The following is a 26644-nucleotide window of genomic DNA, read 5'->3' on the forward strand; positions in this document are numbered from 1 at the left end:
CCCAAGCCCCACTTCGCCACTCCACTCGTCTCACCCAACCACCTTCTCACTTCAAAGACTATGTGGCTCATCACTCCACCTTGCTCACGCCCACGGAAGCTCCCTCATGGTCCATGTCCAGCACACGTCATCCATTGCATCGGTATGTTTCCTATTCCTACTTATCTCCTGATATCAACATTTTATTTCTCATATCTCCCACTTGGTTGAGCGTACTACTTATGAACAGGCCTGTCAAAATCCCCACTGGATTGCTGCGATGCAAGTCGAACTCACGGCTCTGGCAGACAATAAAACCTAGAGTCTTGTTCCTCTTCCACCTGGACAATGACCCATCGGCTGTAAATGGGTTTTCAAACTCAAGTACCATTCCGATGGCACTCTTGAAGGCTACAAAGCACGTCTCATTGCCAAAGGTTTCACCCAATGTGAAGGTATCGACTACAAAGAGACCTTCGCACCGGTGGCCAAACTCATTACCGTGCGTTGCCTATTGATTGTGGCTGCTGTTTGCAATTGGCCTTTACATCAAATGGACGTCCAAAACGCTTTTCTTCATGGCGAACTTCAAGAAGAGGTCTATATGTTGCCTCCCCCGGGTTGTCGTCGACAGGGGAAGAACGTCGTGTGTCGACTCCATAAATCTTTATATGGTCTTAAACAGGCGTCCAGAAGTTGGTTTCGAGAGTTCTCTGCAGCAATACGTACCATCGGTTTCTGTCAATCTAAGGCAGATTACTCTTTGTTCACTCAAGTCAAGGGTACTTCACTCACTATTGTATTGTTATATGTTGACGACATGGTGATTACAGGTAACAATGAGGCAGAAATTAAGAACTGAAAGGCTTTCCTTAGCAGTTAATTTCGAATTAAAGATCTCGGACCTCTAAAGTATTTCCTTGGAGTCGAGGTCGCACGTTCGAAAGCTGGAATCACAATTTGCCAACGGAAATATACATTGGACATATTGGAGGAGGCAGGATTACTTGGTGCTAAACCCACGAAGGTTCCAATGGAGGCAGATTTGGTACTAGCACCTACAGGTAGCAGTTCACTTCATGAACCTGCGAGGTATAGACGCTTAGTTGGAAAGTTGATTTATTTGACCATCACAAGACCAGAAATAGCATATACTGTCAACACATTGAGTCAGTTCATGCAAGATCCACAACGACACCATCTTGATGCAGCGTATCGACTTCTTCGATACCTCAAAAGAGCTCCTGGGCAAGGTTTGATGTTTTCTTTCCAAAGTGAATTACATTTAATTGGTTACTGTGACGCAGATTGGGCTCGTTGTCCTATTACACGTCGATCAGTGACTGGTTATTGTATCTTCCTTGGAAACTCATTGGTGTCCTAGAAGAGCAAGAAGCAAGTTACAGTAGCTCGTTCATCCGCAGAAGCAGAGTATCGATCTATGGCTGCAGCTACTTGTGAGTTAAGTTGGTTGCGATATTTAGTGGAAGATTTGCGTGTTAAGCATCCCCAACCAGCAAGATTATTTTGTGACAACCAAGCCGTCTTGCACATAGCCGCAAATCCTGTATATCACGAACGTACAAAGCATATTGAGATCGATTGCCACACTGTTCGTGAGAGGGTTCAAAGGGGAGAAATCAAAACTTCCTATGTCAGAACAGGGGAGCAAGTCACAGATTTATTTACTAAGCCACTACGTGCGCCTATTTTTCATACACATCTAGGCAAGTTTGGCGTCATTGACATCCACACTCCAACTTGAGGGGGAATGTTAAAGGAAAAGCAATTACACGATCTGATTGAGAGTGATTGTAGCTTCTAAAATTGTCAACTCTTGTGATAGAGTAATTATAGGATGTAAATGTAATTAGCTCTATTCTAGGATCTGTTTACTTAGAATAGCACGTAGGTTCTGTATAAAGTCTTACCTTATGTACCAATATGCATATCAATACAATATACAAATTCACAATTCTTTACAACTGTTGACCTCAAAAGTCGAAGGGCCTTGATGATCTCGGGATGGTGCATATGAAGTTGAGCAAGTGTCTCTCAGGAGGAAAGTCTGCTGAAGATACCTTCAATTTCTCTACTGATAAATTCCTGCCTACTCTGGTTTACTCCATTCCCAAGAATTTGAAAAACAAAATTCTCGACAGATACCAAATTTTGAAGGGGTCCCACACCTTTAGGAAATTGATCATCGACTAGGATATTCTGAACTTGTTGAAATTCAGATTCTCCATCCAAGGGGTCTGACCTACTGTCACCCGGGTGGAGAATGTTTTCCTCTTCACCTGAAGAAATGAACTCAAAAGCTGGGGTATCTACATTAATAGGCTCCATTTCGCGAGGGAAAGAGATGTCATCAAATCTCATTTCCCCTTACGCCGAATTGGAACTCTCTTCTTCGGATACATGGCTAGAGCTTCTAACCTCAACCCTGTTGTGATTTTCATGACGTGCCCATTTGGGGTGTGAGTCTCGATTAACCCTGTGGGAGTGGCGCATCGCGTGATTAACCCCAGAGAAATGTGGCCCTCTAGCATTACGAATTCTCTTCTTATGTCCTTTGCTCGAAGAAGCACCATGAGGAGGTGAAGATGAATTGAAGCCTCTTCTGCTCATGCATGTTGAGATACGTTTCAAATTATCAGTCACAAAGACGTGGTCCCTCCTTTGGACGTGCCTGTCTATAATTGAGTAATTTTTTGACACAGAAAATCCCATGTAAGGTGCACATGCGGTCATCCACCATCTACAATACCACCAAGAGCATTCCCCTATGGGGGTCCAAAATTGTGCTAGATAGTTTTTGTCCATTCCATTATGAACGGTTGGAAGGTAGTTCAACCATGAAACCTGAAATTGCTCTCCCATGCAATTTGCTCACGAAGCATCTTGTGCATAGCTAGATAAAATCCATATCTAGGTAAAAACTCTTTGTCCCCATCTAACGAGTTGTTTACTTTCGTCAAACAGTGAGCTTGAAAGTAAGCACCTCTTGCTTGGGAAACCTGAATGACTCTGTCTTCTTCATGAGGATTAAACTCGAAATGTCCACTACTCACTTGATTAATACTGAACCAAGTCACACGACTCTCAGGGGGTAAGGAGAGGTTGATCGAGTTCATTGGAAAGGATCTCATATATTCTGGACTAGCCGTGATTGCTACTCCACGTGCATCGAGGGCATGTTCTAGGCAAAGGTTCCCGTACACATTCATCACCTAAATTTGAGAATCAAAAAGGGAATTAGTTCACAGTTTAAGACAAAAGCTTCTCAAGCTCTGCACGCGTAAAGACATTACATGCACGAAGCTTGAGGGGGCAACTGTTGAAATAAAAAAATCGGGCAAATAAATTTTATCATTTTTTAAAATAAAAATTAAATGATAAATGCAAGCCAACATGGGTTCCCAAAATTTTGGGATATCTGTTATGTTTCAAATTGGTGAGATAATAGGCCTAAAAGGAAGGCTAAATCTGATTTGCACTTATTTGAAATTCAAAAGTACCTATAAAAAGGCTAAAACAGAACAACAACAAAACAAAAACAAAAAAAACAAAAAAAACAAAAACAAAAAAAAAGGAAAAGAAAAGAAAAAGTTGGCGACAGATTAAAAAGACTGCTGGAGAAATTAGAGCAATGTAAAGAAGAGAGGAAAAAATTGCTACAGGTATTCTGTCATCTCCATTTTCTTTTCTATGTTAGGCATAGCATGCGGCAAATCCATGGTGAGAAGCCCAAAAATTACTTGGATGCAAATCCATGGGGAGAAATCCCGAAATTATTTGGATGTAAAAATCCATATGGGTGAGAAACCCAAAACCTCTGCGGATGAAAGAAATCTGGAAAATGGGTTCAAAGATCCATGACAATTAGCAAATGAAATGGGTCTTTACTTTCATAGCATATGCAAACAAAAAAAAGGGTTATACCTCTGCCTTTGGAGAATCTAATCAACTCTTTCCCTCTCTATCAAAAACAAAGGCACACTAATTTCCTCTGTGTCTGGGCTGCTATGAAAGAACAAAAAAAAACAAAAAAGATCAGTTGTTTGCACATAGACAGAACCAAAAAAAAGTGGTTTGAAAGAGGCAGGTGCCGTTGCACAGCCCTTTGGAATTCGTTTTGTGTTGGTTCGCATACAAACAGAACCAAGAAAAAAAAAAGGGTTCCATAAAAAGAAAGAAAGAGGGCTTGAAAAGTTGAAAGGGGGGAAGGCCACATTACATACTTTGTAGTGTTTGTGTCTACAAACAAGTAAAACGAAAGAGTGGTTGCTGGTGTGTGAACATGCAAGGACAAAATATATGAAAAAGTTAGAGAAGGAAGAAAAGTCAATGAACAAAAAAAAAAAAAAAAAAAAAAAAGAGGAAAACAACCACGTTTTTTTTTTGGAGGAAGGCTTGGTGCATGCAATCATAGTATTAAATATCGATAATATCCCCGATATTATCCCGATAATATCTGATTTTTGGGGGTCCGATATTTTAACAACTAACCATAGTGTTATCGTCAATATATCGATATTATCCCGATAATATCGGGAAGATATTTTCAACATTTTTATGAATGATTTGGGCAATATATCGAGATATTATCGATAATATCCCGATAATATCCCGATACGAAACCCAAAAATATTTATATACATGGTATTTGTGAAAACCATTTTACTCCTTCAACACCTTAACCACCATATCACTTATGTTTTTGTGAAAATACTAAAATATTTATATATATATACATGGTTTTGTTTTGAATTCTTTTTGCAAGAAACAAATTTTCACATGAGATGAGTAGTAACTATGGTTATACTCATAACCAACCATTTCCCTACCCTTCATATCCCATTCCTGTAGGGATGGAATCAAGCAACTCATGGAAAGAATCCGAGACTCAATCTTCAAATGATTTTGCTTATGGACAACGTCAACCAATCTCAGATCCATATGGGTGGCATGTTAACAATTACATGCAAAACTATTTTGGGGATTTATCATTTGATGACTACTCTTCAAAATATACTTACTCTACACATAGAGATGATGAAGATAGTGAAAATTTTGAACCTCATAGGAACTGTATGTGGTACTAAGTCACTCATGTATCTTACCATGCAATGTATAAAGTGTAAAATATTGTAGTAATTCATTATATATAAATGATTATGGTGTGTTTAATCTTCTTTCATTAATTACTACATATTTTCTACACTTACGGTGTTTGCTAGCTCGCTATATAATCAACTTAAATCAGTTAAATCCATCATGCAATGCATTTCCTTCCAATTTTTTGTGATAAACTAATAGATAATTGACTAAATAAACATCCTGCAAAGTTTCAATAAAAATTTCCAAGTTTTTCTTACAATTTCCGTGGTTTTTATTCAATTTTTTCCGATACCGATAATATCCCGATATTTCCGTGTTTTTTGACTTCCGATATTTCCGATACCTCCGATATTTAAGACCTTGCATGCAATAGACAAAAGAAAAAAAGCAAGATGGAAGTCAGCCATGATTTGAAAGGCTTGGCTTGGTGAGGCCCAAATTGTGTACTTAATGGACCAGTTTTAAAATCCTTCAAGCCATATTTGGGTCCAAATGCAAATGTCAAATGTAGAAAATTAGTGGGTTCATCAAAATTGCTCATTATTTTTCTTGGACATTGACAATAAGAAAAATGGTACAAAATCATCCAATATTTCCAATGGGTCATCTACCCATGCAAATTTCAATGAGATTAAATTCAAATATCTCAAATACAAATTCTCAATTAGTGGGCCACACTCACCCATTAATTTCAAATTTTCTTCTCATGGGTCATCTACCCATGCAAATTTCAATGAGATTAAATTCAAATTCTCAATTAGTGGGTCACACTTACCCATTAATTTCCAATTTATTCCCATGGGTCATCTACCTTTGAAAATTTAAACATCTCCAAATTGTCTCAAAGACACAAATTCTTAATTAGTGGGCCACACTTACCCATTAATTTCCAAATCATTTTGGAACTACGTTGGTTTGATCTCATCAAGGGTACGTAGGCAGTCTAGCATCCCAATAGACACAACCGCAACCAAATTTGAATCACTGGTTACATCAACCAAATTCCCACAAATCAAATATCTATCTCCACACAAATCATTTTGGAAATACGTCGGTTTGATCCATCAAGGGTACGTAGGCAGTCTAACATCCCAATAGACGCAACCACAACCAAATTTGAATCTCTGGTTCATTCTTAACCAAATTCACCCCAAACACACATCAAAATCGAATCCCTGGTTTATTCAGCTAAATTCACTCAAACACTTTTTCAATCAAATTCATTCAAATTCCCCCTTTTGCAATGAGTCATTTATTCATTGCAATTCCTTGAACTACGAGTGGCTTTATTCTCACAAGGGATACGTAGGCACCCTAAGGTTCGACTTAGGGGCAGCCGCAAAACCAAACACGGGTTCTGTTTCTTTATGATGGAATCAAAGGGTGTTCCCTTGAAGCAAGGGATTGTAATTAAGAGACATTGCGTCTTGAATGGGTCGAACTTAAAATTATAAAACCCCATTATTCAATTAGTGGTGGTGAAATTATGTTGGGAGGGTCACATTTTTCTTCAACAAAGTCAACACGTCTTACTTCAAATCCACATAACCACGTTACTTACCAGTTGTGCCAAACTTTTAGCACCATGGGTACCGTCATCTTCATAGACACAAAATTCAAATGTCCCAAATAGTTGTTAATCTCAACCAGCCTATGAGGTCAGCCAGGTCAAAAAGGCATGACAACATAATAGGACATCAAACATTTCACCATAATAAGGGGGCACACAAGGTGTATAGTCTACAAGAATTTAACCTAATGCTCCGATACCAAGTTGACAAGACCCAATCCAAATTCCACTTTGGAATCCGTGTTGAACCTCGTGCGTGTCCAACACCTAGCAAGTGTCAGGCACGAGTGACTAAAGTGCCTCTACACCCAAGGGCAAAAATGTAATTTCACAATAAATAATCAATTGAACAGTGATTTTTGGGACGGGGTGTTTCAAAAATCCTTTTGATTTCATTGATTTTAGTTAAGTTTTGGGGGATCAAATATTGGAGTGAAGTTAGGTTTTCAAAACTGCCAAAACAGAGAAAGTTGGATAACGAAAATTCAGATTTTTGGGTCTATCTTTAGGTTCGAATTTCTCACTAACCGTAGCTCCGTTTTGACATATCTTTATTGTATAAAAAGCTAAGGTTACAAGCTTCAATTTGAGTATAGTCTTGCAAAGTTTTGCTATTGTTAGTTATGCCAAAAATAAAGTGGAAAGCATGAAGGAAAAAAAAAGGTCTTTTGGGGAAGACGATGAATAGTACCATGCAGTCACCATATGTGTGTTCAGCGCATGTGGTGTGATGTTGGTGTTGTTCGCCATCCTCCCCAACTTGGTTTTTCGTTTGCAGTCCGTTAACGTTGGTTTTAAGACCATCCGAGACTCATAACTTTTAGACAAAAAATTATGTTAAGCAAAAGCACTAATTATTATTTGTCCCTATTGTTCAATTTAGGCTCGAGTGGAAACAAAAGGTTTGTAAGGGTAATTCGGTAATCTAACTAGTCGGACACGAGGTAGGATTTCTTGATTTCCCGATGATTGGGCTATGTCACTTTTAATCTTGGTGCTTATATATAATACTATAAATATGAATATTATTGTTATTTTGCTCGGTGAATATTGTTTGATGTTGGTGAATATTATTGTTCATGTGATTAAACTTGAAATATTACTCTGTGGATATTATTTGATGTTGGGTGAATATTATTATTCATGTGATTAAACTTGAAATATTATTGTTATCATCTGTATTATTATTCTGCATAGATAAATGATGTTTGAGTTGCATTACATATGCATCATGAATACGGTTGTGTTTTGGATTTGTGTTTGGATATCTGATAAAAAATGTTGAATATATTAAGGTGATGTGAGAATGGCCTGAATATAGTTAGGTGATGGGAGCAGGGCCTTTAATGAAAAGTGAAAGTTGAGAAATGCGTAAATAAAAAAAGGGGTTAAGAGACAGATGGGCGCTAGTTCATATTTTAGGGTATTCGAATCACAGTGGTAAAACACATGGTATAGGACATGTAGGCTTGTTGCCCTAAGATGTGAATTAGTGGGATTTTAGGGAGTGAGTTTATGGCATCACTGCATATGCAAATTTATTTGGTCTGGTTGCATAATTTATGTATCTTGTGTTGTTTGATGCATAACACTTTGATTAACTATGATAGCTGATCTTGAGAGGTTTGACAGTACTCTACTGGGCATTAGAATGCGCATACCCTAATAGATTATGTAGGATTCAAGGCGAAGTTTGAGGAAACGGGTTTCAACCAAGCTACTAGGCCTTTGTTGTTGAATTGTATAATTAGTATTTGTAAGTAGTCAACCATTTAATAAGGATCTTAGTGTGTATTTAACTACGAGCTACTGTGACTTTGATTCTGTGTTGTTAAGTAAATTTATATTATTTGTGGCTCTATTTCTCATTATATCATGGTTGTAGGATTTTATTCTTATGATTATGGTATGACTCACACCATAGTTCGGGGATATTCCTTATTCTGGAATCGGGTAATGACACCAAATCACAAACACCTCCTAACCAGTTGGTCCCGATCAGGCCGGAGATGCCCACCATCTAGGTCAATTAGGCTTGTGGGGCCCACGACCTCTAATCTCTAGTCCAAAAGTTCCTATAGGTCCACAACAGTCCACCAGTTACGTCCCAAAAGTTTGGTTATGATCTGACGGTCAGATCGTCAATGACCGCACAATTGAGTAGCGATCAACGGTTAAAACCCTAAATTTGAGGATCCAAAATATCCAAACGTTTGATTCTTGATTCGAGAGTACCTACACGATCCTAACAATAGGACGAACGACATAACTTGAAACAGAATCGATCTAACAGTTAGATCACAATAAACCGGAAATTTGCCAATCAAACAGTGGAATCTCACACATCCTAACATGCCATTGTGCTCGGGACGACGTGAGGATAATTCTAGAGCCAAAATTGGCCGCTAACACTTGGCCCATGTACCGATGGCAGCACATGGGTGTCTTGAGTAATTTTCCAGTGACGGAAAATCCCTAAAACACTAGCCAATAGCTATACCAATGGATCAAGCACAACTAGGGGAGCATTTTTGGTTCTTAGACCTAGGCCGAAATGAGGTCGAAATTGGGTAAATCACGACCAAAACTGTGGGCCAAATTTGGGGTTACAAATCGATCTCTCAAACAACAAAATCAACCCTAACCACCTACACAATCAACAAGAGCACAAGGAGAGGATCGAAATCCATACATGGATCGACGTCAACGGCCGCCAAAAATGGTGACGGAAACCATGGAAATCATCTACCCTTTCCAAGCTCGCAGCGACGGTGTGACTGCCTGGGGTGGTGGGGTCTTGGCCCAAACGTGGTCGCCGATCAGTGGCAGTCAGTTTTCAACTAGTATCGTTGGAGCAGGTAGTCGGATTGTGGCGTTGTGCCGCCGGGAAGTCGAAGAGGCGATGTGAGCCGATTTTGAGAGAGAGAGAGAGAGAGAGAGAGAGAGAAAAGTGCATTCCGCGTGGGCCAGTATGTGTCCTAATTAAAAATTCGATTTTAAAATATTTACGGTTGTGCCACTACATTTCCGTTGACCAAAACGTTTTCGTTTCAACTCCGATTTAGGCCCACCACGTATCTACGAACTCATGAGCTCGAGCACTACACAATGGAACCAATAAAATTTCTGAAACTAGCCCAAAGCAAAGAGTCTACTCTAAACCACCAAGGAACCCTAAGGTTAAAGTAGTCCTGTCACTTTAGAATTTTAAAAATTAAATTAAATTTCTGGATGGGATGTTACATTGGGTGGTGGAATCGGTTATAATGGAGTGGGGTGGGAGAAGATGAAGATGATGAAGCTCTTCCAAGAAGGTCTGTTGTAGTTGGGTGATTTGAGTGTTGAGGGAAGTTTGGAGAGAGGTTTGGGAAGAAGCCAAGGAGTCAATGGTTTTTTGCATAGTCATCAGAAAGGATTGCCTAACTTCTTGATGTCTCAAAAGGGAAGAAACTGTGTCTTGGGTGTTCGAGATTTTAGCCTCGAGCTGGTCATGGCGGACGTCAAGAGAGATTACAGCGGCCAACAGTTTGGAGGAAGGAACTTTGCATGAGCCCATAGGACTGGCTCTGGTACCAATTGCTTGGACCATACCTGGATTATATATAGAAAACATGGCAAATAGAGGAAAAGATAAAGGAATTTAAATGTTCATTTCATAGCTGCCTCCAAAAAGGTAGGTCAATATCCTTGAATACAGTGAAAAAGGGAAGCCTTGCTCTAATCATTTGGTCACTCATGGGAATGAGCACACCGAATGAAATCTTGACAACTGTAAGGAATAGTAGAAAGAGAATTACAAAATTATTCTGTGGCTAGCAGTCTCAAAAGGATGGGAACAACCTCCAGCTAGACGAGAAGTGGCCCAACACTAAGTGAGTCTAACATGAGGTTTGGTCGATATGAGGGAGAAGAGGGGGGGTTTGACAATGAGGGGGTGGATTTTGTGCGGCTGGGTGAGAAGGGATAGGTAAGGTTTTTTTTTTTAAAATCTATTTTTTATAAACATTATTTTGTATTTTAATTTTTTTAAGTAATTAATTTTTTATTCATACTAGAGGTAGGCTCCACTTTGCCACATTACCCATTCAAAATGATGAGTAAATACAAAATTACTAAAACACCCTTGCCACGTCATCAAACTTAACGGACTTTTGGAAGGAGTTGACGGTTAGGGGCAATGTGGAATATCAAACCTTGGTCAAGAGCGCAAAGTGAGTTACTTTAACTTCGAGGGGATAAAGTGAGATTTGAACAATATTTCAAGGGTAATATAACACTTAAGCTTTTTATTTATTTTTAAGCACGTTGGATGAATTGAAGAGTTAAGCTTGAAAATGAAATGAATGCGTGAAAAAGGTAATTAAAGAAAAAAAAAACATAAACGAATACAAAACTGACATCCAAACAGAAAAGGTCACTCACACGCTGGACTCCACCGCGAGGCGTTTTTTCCCTCTTGGAATCAATCAATCCCCCAAGTGTTCTTCATCTTTGTAAAATCAGTGAAGAGAGAGCCACTCCACTTCCAATTCGATCCCAGACCCAGTGACAACACGACGTCGTTCCCTTCCTAAGGTATGTATGTGCGACAGGTGTACATCGTCATCTTCTTTATATTAGCTAAATTTTGCTTCTTTACTGCTGGTTTCAATTGAAGTCTGCAAGTAGATTATTGGGTTTTAGCCACAAATCATGAACACCCTGTTTTCTTTTACTTCTTGTTGTGAATCAATAGATTTAGACTGACAAATTTTTCAAAATGCTAGAAAGATTCATTCTTGTTTGGGTATTTATAGTGTTGGCTGTTCAATTATGAATAAATTGAAATGCACATATTTAAAGTGATAGAGGAATTAGGGCACAGCCTTGTTTGAATTGGCGTGTTGTTGCTGTTTGTGTGAATAGAAGACAATGCAGAATCAGGACGGGGTCCAAGTGGATGGGGAAGTGGAGTCTGCAACATCAGTTGCGACCCCTGAGTTTGATGAGTGGGCAAACTTTGGGGACCAAGACATCATGCAGCAGCACTCTGCAATTCGAGCTGAGGAGGCTGAGAAAATTCCCTTTCTGGGGGACAAGGCAATACTCGAAACTCAAGAGACCAACCTTTAGTTTCTTTCAATATCACGCAATCAGGTTTTGACCCTTTGTTGTGATAAATCTGCAGGAACCACTCTCGTCCCTGGCAGCTGAATATCAATCAGGCAGCGCTATCTTGTTGGAGAAAATAAAGGTTCTCTATTTGTTGTGTGTTGTTTTTTCTTTCATTCTTTCTAATATTGGATTCTTATGGAACAAATTGTAACTACCCTTTATGCAGGTTCTTGGTGAACAATATGCTGCCATTCGCCGAACACGGGGAGACGGGAACTGCTTCTTCCGCAGCTTTATGTTTTCATATCTTGTATGCCCTTGTATATGCTCCTTGGAACTGCTTTGATTTTTGTATATTGGGTGTCTACCTGCAATGTTAGCTTCTTGTTGGATGCAACTATGCATTCTAGTCTTTTAGCTGCTAACAAATTCTTGGGCTGTCTGAATAGGAGCATATTTTGGAATCACAAGATCAAAGTGAAGTTGACCGTATCAAGGCCAATGTTGAACAGTGTAGAAAAACACTTCAAAGCTTGGGTTATGCAGACTTTACTTTTGAGGATTTCTTTGCGGTAAATTTTTTATCTGCACTTTTTCACTGTATAATTGGTTCATTCATTTCTTCTTCTAATTTTTCGAATGGATATCTGATATTGAGTAGAGCCACCGGCTTTATGCGTAAGCTCTTTTTGTTTGAACACGGCTTGACAGTTTACAGATGAGTAAGGTTTTTGTAAGATCAACTATTGGAATTCGGTGGTGATTAAATGTCATAGCTGATAAATCTGTACCATGTGTTTTATGCATTTAGTGCATATGAACAGGGAAGCACATCTTCTTTCTTCCCATTTTCGAGCAGTTTCAGCTCAGATATTGTTGATGTATAGGATTTCAATGGACACAGCATTACCTAAATCTATCATTGCTGATTAACATATAATTAAGTTGGTCACAGTTTTATCATTTGATGCTTACTTGCATATACAAAAGCTACCATAGGAATGCATGCATTGAGAGGTGATTATCCTATCTAAAATCTGGTGGTCATCCTATCATGTGTAAATTGGTCAGGGAAGAAAGATGATCTATGTTTTTAGAAAAAAGTGATATATGCGCTTCCTAATGCATAGTTTTTTGTTGGATGAGGAGGTTTTCACATAAATTCAGGGCACAAGGATTTGCTTAAAGTTGTTCTTATAAGGCCATTGTCACAATGTGACACATACAGAAGTATTTCAGTCACCATATTGTTCCAGTTAGTTCCATTTGGACTTTTTCTCTGTTCATAAAATTTGATCACACTTGCCAAAAAAAAAAAAAGTATTAATCCCTAATTGATGTGGAGAATTTTTCAGTTATTCCTTGAGCAGCTGGACAGTGTTCTTCAAGGAAATGAAGCATCCATAAGGTACAGATAGTTCCTTTGCTTTGGGTTTGTGTTGGCAATTAAAAATCAAAGTGCAGTTTGATGCTAGTTTTGAGTTGTGTGTTTAACTGCAATAAACATGATTTATTATTTCGTACAGTCATGATGAGCTCATACTTAGGAGCCGAGATCAGTCAGTATCTGACTATGGTGAGTGACATTAAATGACACGGTTCTTAGTGTGCTGTTTTATCCTTCCATTACCTGACACATTTGGTTGGTTAGTTGTGATGTTTTTCAGATTTGTTACCTCTGGTGAAATACGGAAACGCGCAGAGTTTTTTGAACCTTTTATATTAGGATTGACCAATGCAACCGTAGAGCAGGTTTGTTCAATAAAAACTATTCAGCCATCTATCAATACACATGATTTTATTTCTTCTTTCCAGTAGTTGACCAAATTATTCCATTTAAGGTACTGCTTCTTTAGAAATAATGTGAAGATGATTAAATCATATTAGCATAAGATATACTGATGTATTTTCAATATACCTTGTCAAGAAAATGGTGGTCTCTTCACTTCTTATCTACATTCTGCATGTTGGGGCGTGCTGCTAATTTTGTTCCCTGCATTAAATTACTAAGTCCTGTGTGGTTGCAAGTCAATCTCTCAGAAATAGTTTAATTCTGAGAAGCAATTTGAGATTTCCATGGTTATGAGCTTAAGATTATAGAGCAATGATGCCAATAGCTGATCCCCCTCTCTTATTGATTTGTCTTAATAAAGTTTTGCAAGTCATCAGTGGAACCAATGGGTGAAGAAAGCGACCATGTGCACATCACTGCCCTGTCAGATGTATTGGGCGTGCCAATCCGTGTTGTGTACCTTGACCGTAGTTCGTGTGATACTGGTGGTGTTAGTGTGAATCATCATGATTTCGTCCCTGTTGGAAGTGATCTTCCAAATGCTAGTGGGGGCTCTGAGAAAGTTAGTCCCTTTATTACCTTGCTATATCGCCCAGGTCACTACGATATTCTCTACCCGAAGTGATGCCCTCATCTGTTCCCGTAAGTGAATCTTACATATTTTTTATGTGCTTTAAGAGTTTATGCTATGCTTTTTAAAAAAGGGGAAAAGTTTATAAACTAGACCTATTCAAAACCTACAAAACCATGATGCCAGCTGCTTTACAATGTCCATCAGAATGTTGGCATCCTGGATTGTATGACATGCTCTTTTGTGATTGGTGACAAGCTATGAGGCAATCATTTTGTTTAGACATACACTTTTATTTCTGTTTTTGTGAGTACAGTTTTCCATTAAGAGGTGGTGTTAATTTGGGATTTTGTTTATGTACCTACAGGCAATTGGCAATGTCCGGGTTAGTGATCGAGACAAGATGAATGTGTAAAGGCCAAAGCTCTCTTTTAGTTGGAGAATGTAACTTTGTTCTGAACTGTTAAATGTACTTATAAGCCGTTGAGTGAGGTCATAAACATGGCATTGAACTTAAAAACGAAAAAGAAAAAGCGATAGTTGGAAGTATGAATTCAGGACTGCGCTAACTGTAAATGAGCAGGACGTCATCTGGTGTTTCATCGTCCATAAGAAATTGCAATTTGAAAAGAACTGTTGCTTCAGTAATGAATGTTTACTTAGATACCCATGCTTGGGGGTTCACTTTATGTCCTAACCATTTTAAGGGAATTTAAGGTCTTTGTTTTTGGTGAATTTTTTTTTTTTTTTTGGTGAAAATCAAGGTATACCCCGCGCGATTGCGGGGACTAACCCTCGAGGTACTGTCGGGCGCAAAGCGGGGACCTCTCCCAACAAAGTCTGCTTTATTCGCAAGCGCCTGGGATCGAACTCAGGACCTCTTGTTTAAAGGATCCAAGCCCCTTCCACTTGAACCAACTCCTGTTGGTGTTTTTGGTGAATTTTGATGATATATGTGAATGTGTCCAAAATGACTCATTTTACACATAATGATATGCTTATGCTTATTTCAAACGGCAGAACAATTTTAATTATAAATAAATAAGAAGTGGAAACTGCAAAACATCAAACCTTACATGAAGCAACTGAACCACATGATATAACCGGCCGTCGTCTGTCACCGTCGGCCATTAGCCACAGTTGCTTATATGAGTGGCTGGCTATGGGTAGATCCCACATTGCAAGATCTAATAGCACGTTAACTTTGAGTGGGAATTTAGGAATATAATTCCTGGTTTTTCAAATATTAAATTAGATCAATTACTTACTCTAATCAATCTAATTCCTGGATTTTCAAATATTAAATTACTGATTATATCGTGAAACTCATGTATTTTTTGATTCAGTATGTGTTAGTAAATGTATGAAAAGTTAAGAATGCATGGAAAATCATGAATCAGAATGATTTTAATACCCATTCTTATCAATTTCAAAAATAATAATAAGCAAACATAACACAAGACGCGTTTTACGCACACATGAACAACTTACTTTTTTGGGTCGAATACACATGAACAACTGTGACTCACATTTTCTGATCAAAATATAGCGAAGATATTCATCCCATGGAATCCATGCAAACTAAGCAGGTGCAAAAAGGGAGAGTATTCACAAGTGAGGATTATTAAAGGGGTCGACAATACAAGAATAATGAGTTTAGTTATTCAAAAAAAAAATTTAAAACTCTTGTATCTTAATAGTTACAAATGGGCTTCCGAATAACTAAATAACACATAACCGGGAAAGAAAATTTGCTAAATGGGGGGAAAAAAAGAACAGAGCAGTTGTAGAATCTCTTCACTGCTCGGAAACTCCTATACAATAGAATATTTTTCCTTTGCCTCTTAAAATAATACTCTTAAGACCATCCAAAATTTTGAAGCTCCAGCTGATGCTCCTTTTCGTCTTTTTGTCTTTTCTCCTAACTGTTTCAGAATTTAAAAGAAAAATGGTGAAAAAAAACTAGAAAATCGCTTGGCATTGGCTAAGCATTCATCCTCTAAGTTTTAAAACAGGTCTGTAAGAAACCCCGAAAGAGACTTTCATTGCCCCTCTTTAGCCACCCTAAATATGTGTCACCAAAGATTCAGGGTGGAAGCAAATTAGAATCTTCTGTACTATAAGGTTAGTGCCCGGAAAAAATAAGCGGCGCTTAGTCTGACTCCTTAGCAGAACCTATAGTTGTCTCTCCATTGCAAGAATGCTCCCCGTCTCCGAAACTTGGTGGGCTTCCAACATGGTTCTCCTCATGGGTGGTTGTTCGAGCTTTACCAGGTCTTGTGCGAACATTAACCCCCATTGGGAAGGGCACCTGTTGATCAAGAACAGTCAGCATGTAATCTCTCTATGTCACAGTAATAACTGTTATTCTCATTATTATTTGGATATATTTTTAAATTTAAAAGTTGCACCATTTACTGCCATTTGAATCAAGTGTGCATGTTCTGTCACCATCGGCATACCTGATCACCGGCATTTGGGCCATCAGTATTGAAGAGAATGGGACGGCATCGCTTATCCTCATTCATCAAGCTTGAATTCTGGAAATGTGCAATCAGAGCAGCTTTTCCTTGAATGCGGGCATATGCAAGTGATGCCACCTTCTCACTATTGAACTTCTCCCATTTCTTCCCATTGAAGGACTGCAAAAATCAGACAATTCTTTTAGCTTTAATTTGCACATGCCTTTTATATTTTTAAAGCTTCACAGAAAAGAAAACAAACCTGGTAAAATGGAACGATCATCCTAGGATCAGTCATATTGATGAATGCATAACCCACATTGCATTTGTTCTGCAACAGATATGAATACCATGTTCATCAGGCAGTAACAAATTTGATATTAAATTTACTTTCCATGTTCAGTTCTCAACAATATCAAAGAAAATAATCCAGACAAGATGTCACTTGCCTTAAAATCAATTGGTAGATAAATGAAATCATAAGTTCCTCGATGGCGTTCATCAATGGCAGACAACAGCATCTTTGAAGTATACCTGTCGATTCAAACACATTCATCTGAGAATCATAAGTGCCAAGAAAGTAATAGAAGAAGCCATTAAAAAATATGAAATATCTTTCTATTCAGGCCACTTACTTGTTAGGAATGTTCTTTATCATAAGTGTTGTTCGGTTGTCATCCCCTCGCATTATGCGGTCAATATCAAGTTCATACTGTTTCTTATTGTCAGCCTGATTAACACTGCCTTCATTTCTACGACTTCGTGCACGTTCAGTAGGCGGATCAAATGAATTCATAACGGGAATCATCTGGCTTCTTCCAGGAAACATCATGCACCCCTGATGATGGGTCTGGAGTCCTACATTTTTGTGGGAAATTGGCAGGTCCATGCTGTTTCCGCCAACGTGGGGAAACATGTTATGAGAAACAAATTCCATCGAATGTGGTGAGTTATTTGACATTCTCATATTCCCAAGAGAGCCAGGATGAAATCCAGATGCCTCAGGGGATTCCCCTGCATATGCACGTCGCCTGTCCCAGAGAGACGGATTAACCACTGGTGCTGACCCTACATGATGGTTATGTATGGCTAAAGCTGGGTTTAACATATGAGATGGTGCTCTAGGAAGTCCATGAACCCGCGTTGAGGGATGGGCTGCAGAAATAGGATGAGCTGAAGAAAGGCCATTAACAAATGATGGTGAGTTTGGCCATATCATTCCTGGAGCCTGAGGGTGATAGGAATTGTTCCATGCATAATGATGTCCAGGAATAGGGTAGTTAACATTACCAGTAGGGCCAAAAACTGGGAAGATCAAAATAAGAAAAGTTATATCTATAAAACAAAACAAAAAGAAAAAAGACATCAAACTGAAGAAAATTAAAGAAGTGTGTACTTTGTGATTCATTCACTTACCACTTTCATTGAGTTCAATTGAATGCCCATTTGAGCTTACTCTGGTTAAGTGCCTGTTATCAATTCTTTCTTGTGGTCTGGCATTGATACTTGCAGATACAGTGCCCGGTGAACTGCAGTTGACAGCATTAGTTAAACCATCCTGATACTCTGGAAGTGAATGAGGATGAAAGGCTGGTGTGCCATGGATGTCGAATTTCAGCGAGCCTGGTGAATGAATGGACTCAGTAGGGCCAGACAGATTGCCAACTGATTCAGCTCTCATCACAGAAGATAAGCCGTTAGGAATACTAGAAGAGATCCCATGGTGGAACATGTTTTCAAGGGATGTAGCTTGTACTGCAGAGTGAACAGCCATGATAGTTCCATTATCCGTGCAACTGGATGTAACTGGTCTATGCGCAACTGGGCCTGTTAACAACTCTTTATGAGACCAAATAAGGATTTTCTGTGCTTCTGAACTAGATTCAATGAGCATGAGGTTTTTAAGACAAACACTTTACCAGAAAAACCAGTGACACAGTTAGGAGGGCTGCTCTGCTGCAAATAAAGGCCACATTCATCTTGCTCTAACAACTCTGGAGATAACTGTACCCCAAAGCTGCAGTGAAAAAAACAAATACAAGACGAAAGGAAAATTATTAATATATCAAAAGTGGAACTAAACCTAAAGCTCAGTTCAGCACATAATACTGAGCAATGCTAGATTAGTGAAAAAATTTCTCCCACAGAAGTGTGTAAAAAGTATTTGGTTGCTTTCCTGACATAACTTAAATGACATTTCAACAAAAGGCTTGAGTAAAAAGAAACAAAGAAAATAAATATACAAGGAATGAAGGCAAAGTTATTGTTCTAGGACCATACCTTTGTCTTGCACCTCCAGGACGGCTTGGCTCAAGCTTAATTTGCTTCCCAGCAATATCACTCCTGTTTAACGCATTAAGAGCAGCGTCTGCAGCTCTAACATCATAAAATTCAATAAATTTGTGATGACTTCTGTTTGGGGTTTCACGGATCTGCAATCCAGGTTCAAGAATAACAATGCATTAGAGCTAATGCTTTTGCCATGCACAATTATAAGAAATGGCAAAAATGTATACCTCTTTGATTTCTCCATAGACACCAAAAACCTGGCGTAGTTCATCATTTGAAACAGAAGAATCCAGGTTAAAAACCACCAGAGTTCCCTGATTAACATCCTTCTCAGAAGGGTTGTCCTGACAAGAGAACCCACACAATAAGTCAAATAAAAAGTTCATGCACAACATAAAATGATGTATAAATTTACGATATAAAATCAATTCTCATGAAAAAATACTGACATTGTCAAAGCAACCATCATAACAGTAAAATAACATAGTTATATCAACATCTAGAGGGATAATATCGTAGGAACTAACCTTTGGAATCGAGTAATGTATGTCGAGCTTCCGGCGCCTCAATGGTCTGTTCTGCAGTGCTTTCATCGCATTCCGGGCTGCTCTAATGTCATAATAGGATATCATAACAAAACCACGATGCTTGCAGGCTGTGTAAAGAGTGCGGATATCTCCATATTGCTGCATATTCCAGTTATGAAATTGCAATAGTCAATGCCCAAACAACTTGTAATACTGAAAATTAATATAAATTCCACAACTAAAACATCTAGCATACCTCAAACAGGGTTCTCAACTCAGAATCTTCAATGTTACTGTTTATATTTCTCACAAACAATGTCCGAGAAGGGTGTTCGCCATAAGGGTGTTCTCCAACTATTGAACCATTAGAAACTCCTCCAGGAGACTCAGAATCCTTTAGAGCAGCTGGCAAACCGTCATCTCCCAAATCCATACCTCCAACACTGCTAAAAAGGTCCAACTCCTCCATATCATCCCCAGAACTGATTTGGACATTATGGTCGAGCCCATCAGTAACTCCTGAAAGTAATTCATCGTCATTAGGGAGGAGGTTTCCGATGGTTTGGGCCTCAATTTCTTCAAGGGATTCAAAAGCTTCATCTTCATCATAGTGGGAGGCAACAGTATCAACAGAATGGCCATATAGTGTATTGTTCGACAATAATCTTACTGCATCAGAAAATTTTAATTTAAAAAAAAAACACATAGCAAATAAGCAACAAAACTGAATCAATCGAAGAAACTACAGCCTAGAACATAGTGGATATCAACAGACTGGCCATATTGTTCGACAATAATATCACTACAGTAGAAACTCAACAAAAATCACGTTGTAAATAAGCAATGAAACTGAATCTATTAAAGAAACTACAGCGGCGAACACAATATTCATTAAGATAGTTGAATGATACTTCATTTAAAGTTCAAGCATATTAGTTGACACTGGAAACAGATGTGCACACAAGGGAGACTGAAGTGAGAAGACTTACACTTCCTACTAAATAGCTCTGACAATGAACTTGAGAAGAGGCTACTCTCATACTGAGCTCCCATCATACTGACTTTACCAACTTCTCCGAAATAAGATGCTGTCTCAACATTTACATTCGATCTTGCTGCTACATCATGGCTCATGGTTCTCGATAAACTCAAGGAATGACTTAAGGCTCTCTCTGCTCCCACTGCTTGTCTATTGAAGCTGGGTTGCACTTTCTGGTCTCGCATTAAGAAAAATTCGGGATGGTCCAAAGACTTCACTGTCTGACACTTCTCTAGAGATGATGACGCAAGTGACTTCTTACTGGCTGTTCACAAAATTAGAATCAGCGCTTACTCCTTGATAGAAACAAAACAAATTTTTCATACTAAACATACAGTTTTTATTTTTATTTTTAAGGTACAAAAGAGGGGCCAGAAAGCTCTAACTCATAGAGTTATGGCATTGATTCAGGACTTAATCGTGATCACCCATAAATTATACCAATAGAACTTGACACCTACATACTAGGAGTACAAATGCATTATTAGCTTTGGTGGAACTTAGCACTGAGGGGCCACGCCAAACGTCTGGCAGCCTATTTTAATTTATAGGCATGAATATGAAAATTTATAAATGCTTTAACAAGAACGAAATAACACACTCTTCTAAAATTCCATAAAATGAGACTCATGGAGACAGACAGTTCGAAAAGGCAAAAGGTGAAATTAACCGCACTAAGAAACTCAGAAAGAATTCACTCAAATATTACAGATTTACGATTAATTAGCTCAATAGAAAATTGGTATTGAAATCATCCTCTCATTCATTCCTCCACTCCTTATCTTTATCACTGCAATCATACATTTCATCATGTGGATCAAAACCATCAAGTCATGGTCATCACAGCTCATATTGCCTGCTCAAAATTCTGAACCATTTGGATTAACAATAAAACAGACCCCAACACTGAAATCCCTATCAATACCACATATCACCATCTCTTTTTGGGGATGGTGAGAACAACTTCTGGAAACTCGAGGTAAATCCAGTTACTGTATCAGTACCTAAGAAGCTTACTAGAGCTGATGGCAGAAAATTAATATTTGGCATGAACGCAAATAGAGAAACATCTCGACTAAAATGGAAATAATAAAAAACGGTAAGGGAAACTTCATGACAGGTTGGATACCAGAAAAAGAACAGAAAATTACAACTGTCGGGTACTTTGTCACACATGTGAATTAATTGCAACGATCTTAGTTCAACAAAATTGTAAGAGTGAGTTTTTACCAAAAAGAAAATATTCTCAGAGTTAGTCATTAATGCCCTCTAAGGCGATGGTTTAACGACAAGTTGGATAAGAATTAAATGGTAAGACTGCAAACGAATACTATTTACGGACCAAAACGGTAAGACAGCAGTTATAGATTGATGGTACTGACCATGATTATCGGGCATATTATCTGACTTCCAAAACCCAACCTGCCTCTGCCAAAGATTTCAACACATAGAATAAGTACAACGAAAACTAGCTAACAGATAAAAATGAAAGATGAAACTTAAGATTCTCAATAACGAATGCACTAGAACAACATATGAAATCTTAAACTGAAAAGGTAAAGAGTCTATATTAATATAATAAAACAGTGAATTCAGAAGGATGCACAATTATTGGTACCTCGTTTGGAATACATACATCCTCGGAGAAGAACGACGAGGAGGACAAACCATTGAGGTCCATTATCTCAGATGGCATGACGAAACTCAGGCTGCACAAACCAATATTATTTCAGAAAAGGCTCTCCATCTCCAGTGGCCACGTCTAAACCCATTCAAAATTGTTCTTCCAGCATTAAAAAGAGCCGCACGCCAAAAATCATAACATGCTTTGACAACTTTGATTATGCTTCCTAAAATTAGGTGCTCAGGGGGGAGAAAAGGAGATACGTGAAATCTATAAGCTAGAATTATAAGGGAAAAAAAATCTACAGCTGGAATGAGCTTAAGATCTCGACCATAAATAGCTCAATTATGACGAATTCAGAGAAATGAAAATATCATTTAATATAAGAGATGATACGAATGCATTTCTATCGTAATTACCAAATCATAAACAATTACAAAATTCATTTAGTAGCAAATCTGCGAGCAATTTTCACGAAGATCAGAAAGATCACGAGCAGCAATTGAACCAAACGTATTAAAAAGGAAAATTACTCAGGCGAAAATTGAAGGCAAAATTCAGTAAAGAGCTAACGCCTGAGCTTACCTGTGAACTTGCTGATACGAAATCAAAGTCTGAGCTGAACTGCAGAAGGAATCGGTCAGAGGATGAACAAACAGCCAAACACAGACGTTGAAATCGCAATTGGAGTATGATATCGAAGACAGACCAGACAGAGAGACACAGAGAGAGATGGGAGAGAAGGGAGAGAGAGAGGAATTTAAAACAAAGAGGAAGAGGAGGGAGAGACTATATAAAAAATCGAATAAATTACGGCATAAGGCAAGGGGATTGGAGAAGGGATCATCTAGGCATCTGTGCCGTGTAAGATCCTCTTAAGCTTCTTTGATGCTCTTTTTCCCTGCATTGCACGTTAACCATTTTTCTTTTTTTTTCTTTATGCCTTCATTCTCTTGCTTCCTCTTCTCTTTTCTTTTTCTTCTTTTTTTTTGGGTTTAATTTGCTCACAAGCTACACGTTTGGTCTCCCTCTTCCTCTTCCCAGCTCCACCGAAGCTTTATCTCGTCGGAATCTATGGAATTCTCCGGCGAGATTCCAAGCCCTCGCCAGAGAAAGAAAGAGAGAGAGGGATCCGCTTTTTTCTTTATTTTTATTTTTTTTGTTTGGGCTCTCTCTCCTCCGGACAAACGGAAGAGAAATAAAAACCAGACAGACTAGACCAGGCTCCTACAAACACGAGAGTGAAACGGGGAGGTGGCCGTTAAAACTGTTTAACGCCGTTAAATCCCAATCCGTTGTGTGGTCTCAAGAGTAGAGGACCTTGCTGGGTTTGGTAACTATCTCTCTGTCCGACGCTTCTAAAATTGACGGATATGCCCTTACGTTTTGTTATAGACATGTCGAAACGGCAGTTACTTTTTAGGTAATTTAGCTGAGCCCTGAGGGTGACCAACGGGGTTCGGTACCATACGGAAATTAGGAACTCTCTCTCTCTCACAAGCCTCGAGATACGTGCGCGGGTTAAATTGTTACTGCAATCGGGGAGAAACTAATCTGCTGCAACCGGAAACATGCTGTTGTTTTCCGTTTTGTGGATGAGAAACGTAGTTTTAGATATTATTAGACACGCGTCCAGGTGGGAGTCGCTGTAACCGTTTCCTTTGTACAAAATGCAATCAGGATTCTGTTTACCTGATTACGTGGCGACAATCATAATGGCAGTTAAGTGGCCATAATAGACAAACCGAAAAATGATATCCCTACTTATTAGTGATGTAATGGAAAACGTGAACTCTCTGTTCACGTGGACACGTGTCCGCTAATACGTTCTGCCTATCATTCACCGCTAGAAAATTACAAAAGAGCCCATCTCTCATGCTCAAAACAAAAAATGTATTAAAAAATCGGATCGGATTAGTTAGTGCCTGATAGAAAATGTGGCTCGGTGGGTTCTGGGTTGGTCCAGATTTGGTATGGTCAGGCAAATCACGGTGAATTATGTGACTTGGAGAAAGAACTCAGACAATGTGTTATATATTTCAAATCGGAATGTATTTGTTTAATTATTACTTAATAATACACCGACAATAAAGTGGAATGTGCCATTTACAAAGAGTACTGAATTATATACCATGTTGAAAAAGATACTGATATAGCATATTATATTTAGAAATCACAAGAGAAAAAAATTTAAAAAGCCCTTTCGTTCTTAGCGAGAAAGAGCAATAAATTTAATCTTTGGTAAGTTATGAATTTTCGTTAACACTTACAAATGTGTGTTAGGTCAGTTGGTCAATGCATGGTGTTTGCCTCCTTGCATACGAGTTTTTATCCTCAATTTTCTACATTAGATGAAAATTTTAGAATATCGCATTGTCAAAAAATAAAATAAATCTTCAAAAAAAAATAAGGATTTATTAGATGAGAGAGAGAGGTGATGTTGCTCATAACCCAATTGGCCTCTGATGAATATAAAATTAATTAATTATATATGGTTGTGATAATAGTAAATGTCTTTAATGGCTGTTTGAAAAGCCAATAAAATATACAAAGACAGACATAAAAACGGAGTCTGTTCACCTTTGATGCTTGCAAGGTGTACACATTTTTTTTTCTCATATTAATTTCCAGATGTAGAGGGTACATTGGCCTCTTAATTCTTAAAAGAGTTTATCCAGGGGAGCTTCTCATGATTAACTTAGTAAAATAACATTTAATCTTTGACACGCTTAGATGGCCTTTATACGTTAATCAAGTCGCACTGTCCTTTAATTAATTTTTAATTTTAAAAGGCATTGCTTGGTTTAGGTTTATATGTGATTCTCCTATGTGGTTGCACCACGTCATATTGAAGTAAAGATGATAGGATCCGTCCTAAATTCTTCGGAATTCGCAACGAATCCTGTAATATTTTCGACATCAACCTGATGCCGGGCTCACTTACTAATATTATAGCCTCTTTTCCAAATTAAGGAAAAGAGAAACGAGACTTTCTACCAAACTTTCGGCAGTCTCTCTTGAAAATGGACATTTCCCAAAAATTTTAAACCAGTCAAAACGCATTTATAAATCTCATCCGGTAGCATGCACAATATAAATTCATGCAGTTTACATAATAGGCCTTTGGCCTTACAATCAACCCTAACATATTCTTGAAATGGTGTACTAACACCTATCCCATCCAAAACCTTTCCCATTTTCCCCAAACTACTCTCTCGAAACGTGTGCCTGTTGGCATGGCGAGCGAGGAAGTATCCTCATCGATAAGCAAGAATGAACGTATAGGTATATATACATACAAATATAATATAATATATAATTATACATATAAGTATGATCACTACCAAATTTGTGCCAGGGAAACAATCCAACCGGAGGATTGTTTGACTAGATCACATGGAAGAATCCTTAATTGACCATGTGGCTAAGGAACGAGCCGTCCAACCAGGGGACTAGGCTCACCAACACATACAGCAAAATCCTTAATACTCGTACGTCTGTGACAAGTTCTATGCGCGCAGACTAACCCCGCTAAGGGTCTACGAAACACCCCGTCAAGAGTGCCCGGGTTCCGACATATTCAAATATCTCAAAATTCCAAATATCCAATTCCAGTATTCCAAATCTGGGGAGGTACATAGGGTAGTGCCTATAGCACTCAAAATTGACATAAACCACTACCCACTCTCATTCCATAATCTCATTACCAACAAACCCATGTACCCCACACATAACCAAGTATAGATAGAAATTCTTGAAGATAACATATATCGAATCAAGATAATCACAATATGCCAATACCCAAATGTATTTCAAATACTTTCATAAAAATATCATGTTTCGACATTTAATTATATAATAAACTCAATAAACAAATAAATCATTATGCATAGCTTTCTGTCATAAAAATAATGTTCATTATTTAAAAGCAAGATCCACTCACAGATAATTGAACAATACTTGACCCTGAGAGGGTCCCACCTGCTGGGTACGTAGGGACAGAGTACTTATTTCAGAATACGAGGACTATATTAAAATAAAATACTTCAAACGAGATTTTAAAATAAAACCCTAGTTTTCCCAGTATTCCAAGTGTGAACGACGAACAAGAAGTTCCTAAGGTCTAACTACGTGTTTCAAATGATGGGATAATCTCGGGAGACGCTCGGGCAACTGAGTGGTCAAACTTCCCAAATTTGGTCAACCGGGTCTGCGAGGCCGACGACCTCGGATTTCCAATCCGAAAGTTCATATGGGTTCAACAAGGTTTATTATACATTTCTTGCAAGTTTGATTTGAATTGAACAGTCGGATCGCTCGCGATCGCATGATTAGACGGTTACCGTTTAACCTAATCTTTGAATCATTGAATCGAAGCATCCGGGACTCCGATTCTTGATCCGCGAATTCCTACACGATCTTAGAGGTGCCTAGATCAACATATTTGAAAATGGAATCAATCCAAAGGTCCGAACATATTGAACTCAGATAATGCCTAATATGTGTAAATCCGATCGACCGTCAAATGATAACCAAATTCAAATCTGAGCATACCATTGTGCTCGGGACGACA

General features: G+C 38.4%; 2 protein-coding genes across 10 annotated transcripts; one reads left to right on the forward strand and one right to left on the reverse strand.

Moving 5' to 3' along the window:
- The first annotated feature begins 11055 nt into the window (after positions 1-11055).
- LOC110768694 (ubiquitin thioesterase otubain-like protein) lies at positions 11056-14865 on the forward strand. 2 transcript variants are annotated; one of them, XM_021972535.2, is made up of 10 exons: positions 11056-11248; positions 11582-11752; positions 11841-11906; positions 11994-12077; positions 12217-12339; positions 13123-13175; positions 13294-13343; positions 13419-13519; positions 13921-14201; positions 14498-14865. In XM_021972535.2, exons 2-9 carry the CDS (start codon positions 11585-11587, stop codon positions 14182-14184), a joined length of 909 nt encoding a protein of 302 aa, XP_021828227.1. In that variant the 5' UTR covers positions 11056-11248; positions 11582-11584; the 3' UTR covers positions 14185-14201; positions 14498-14865. The 2 variants fall into 2 exon arrangements, with proteins under 2 accessions (XP_021828227.1, XP_021828226.1); XM_021972534.2 differs by having other exon boundaries at positions 11057-11248; positions 11579-11752.
- Positions 14866-15720: 855 nt separating this feature from the next.
- LOC110768693 (protein MEI2-like 4) lies at positions 15721-23284 on the reverse strand. 8 transcript variants are annotated; one of them, XM_088246404.1, is made up of 16 exons: positions 22886-23284; positions 22657-22690; positions 22084-22156; positions 21830-21875; positions 20398-20712; positions 19665-20077; positions 19409-19567; positions 19109-19225; positions 18873-19024; positions 18512-18609; positions 18009-18431; positions 17228-17897; positions 17042-17126; positions 16855-16923; positions 16593-16772; positions 15721-16441 (listed from the first exon to the last, which is right to left on the reverse strand). In XM_088246404.1, the coding sequence occupies exons 3-16, from the start codon at positions 22141-22143 to the stop codon at positions 16283-16285; spliced, it is 2946 nt and encodes a 981-aa protein (XP_088102530.1). In that variant the 5' UTR covers positions 22144-22156; positions 22657-22690; positions 22886-23284; the 3' UTR covers positions 15721-16282. The 8 variants fall into 8 exon arrangements, with proteins under 8 accessions (XP_088102530.1, XP_021828223.2, XP_088102528.1 ...); XM_021972531.2 differs by having other exon boundaries at positions 22066-22156; XM_088246402.1 differs by having other exon boundaries at positions 22066-22213; positions 22655-22690.
- Between the last annotated feature and the right edge of the window lie 3360 nt (positions 23285-26644).

This window comes from Prunus avium, chromosome 1, assembly GCF_965620075.1.
Source record: "Prunus avium chromosome 1, drPruAviu1.hap1.1, whole genome shotgun sequence".
NCBI classification, from domain to species: Eukaryota; Viridiplantae; Streptophyta; class Magnoliopsida; order Rosales; family Rosaceae; genus Prunus; species Prunus avium.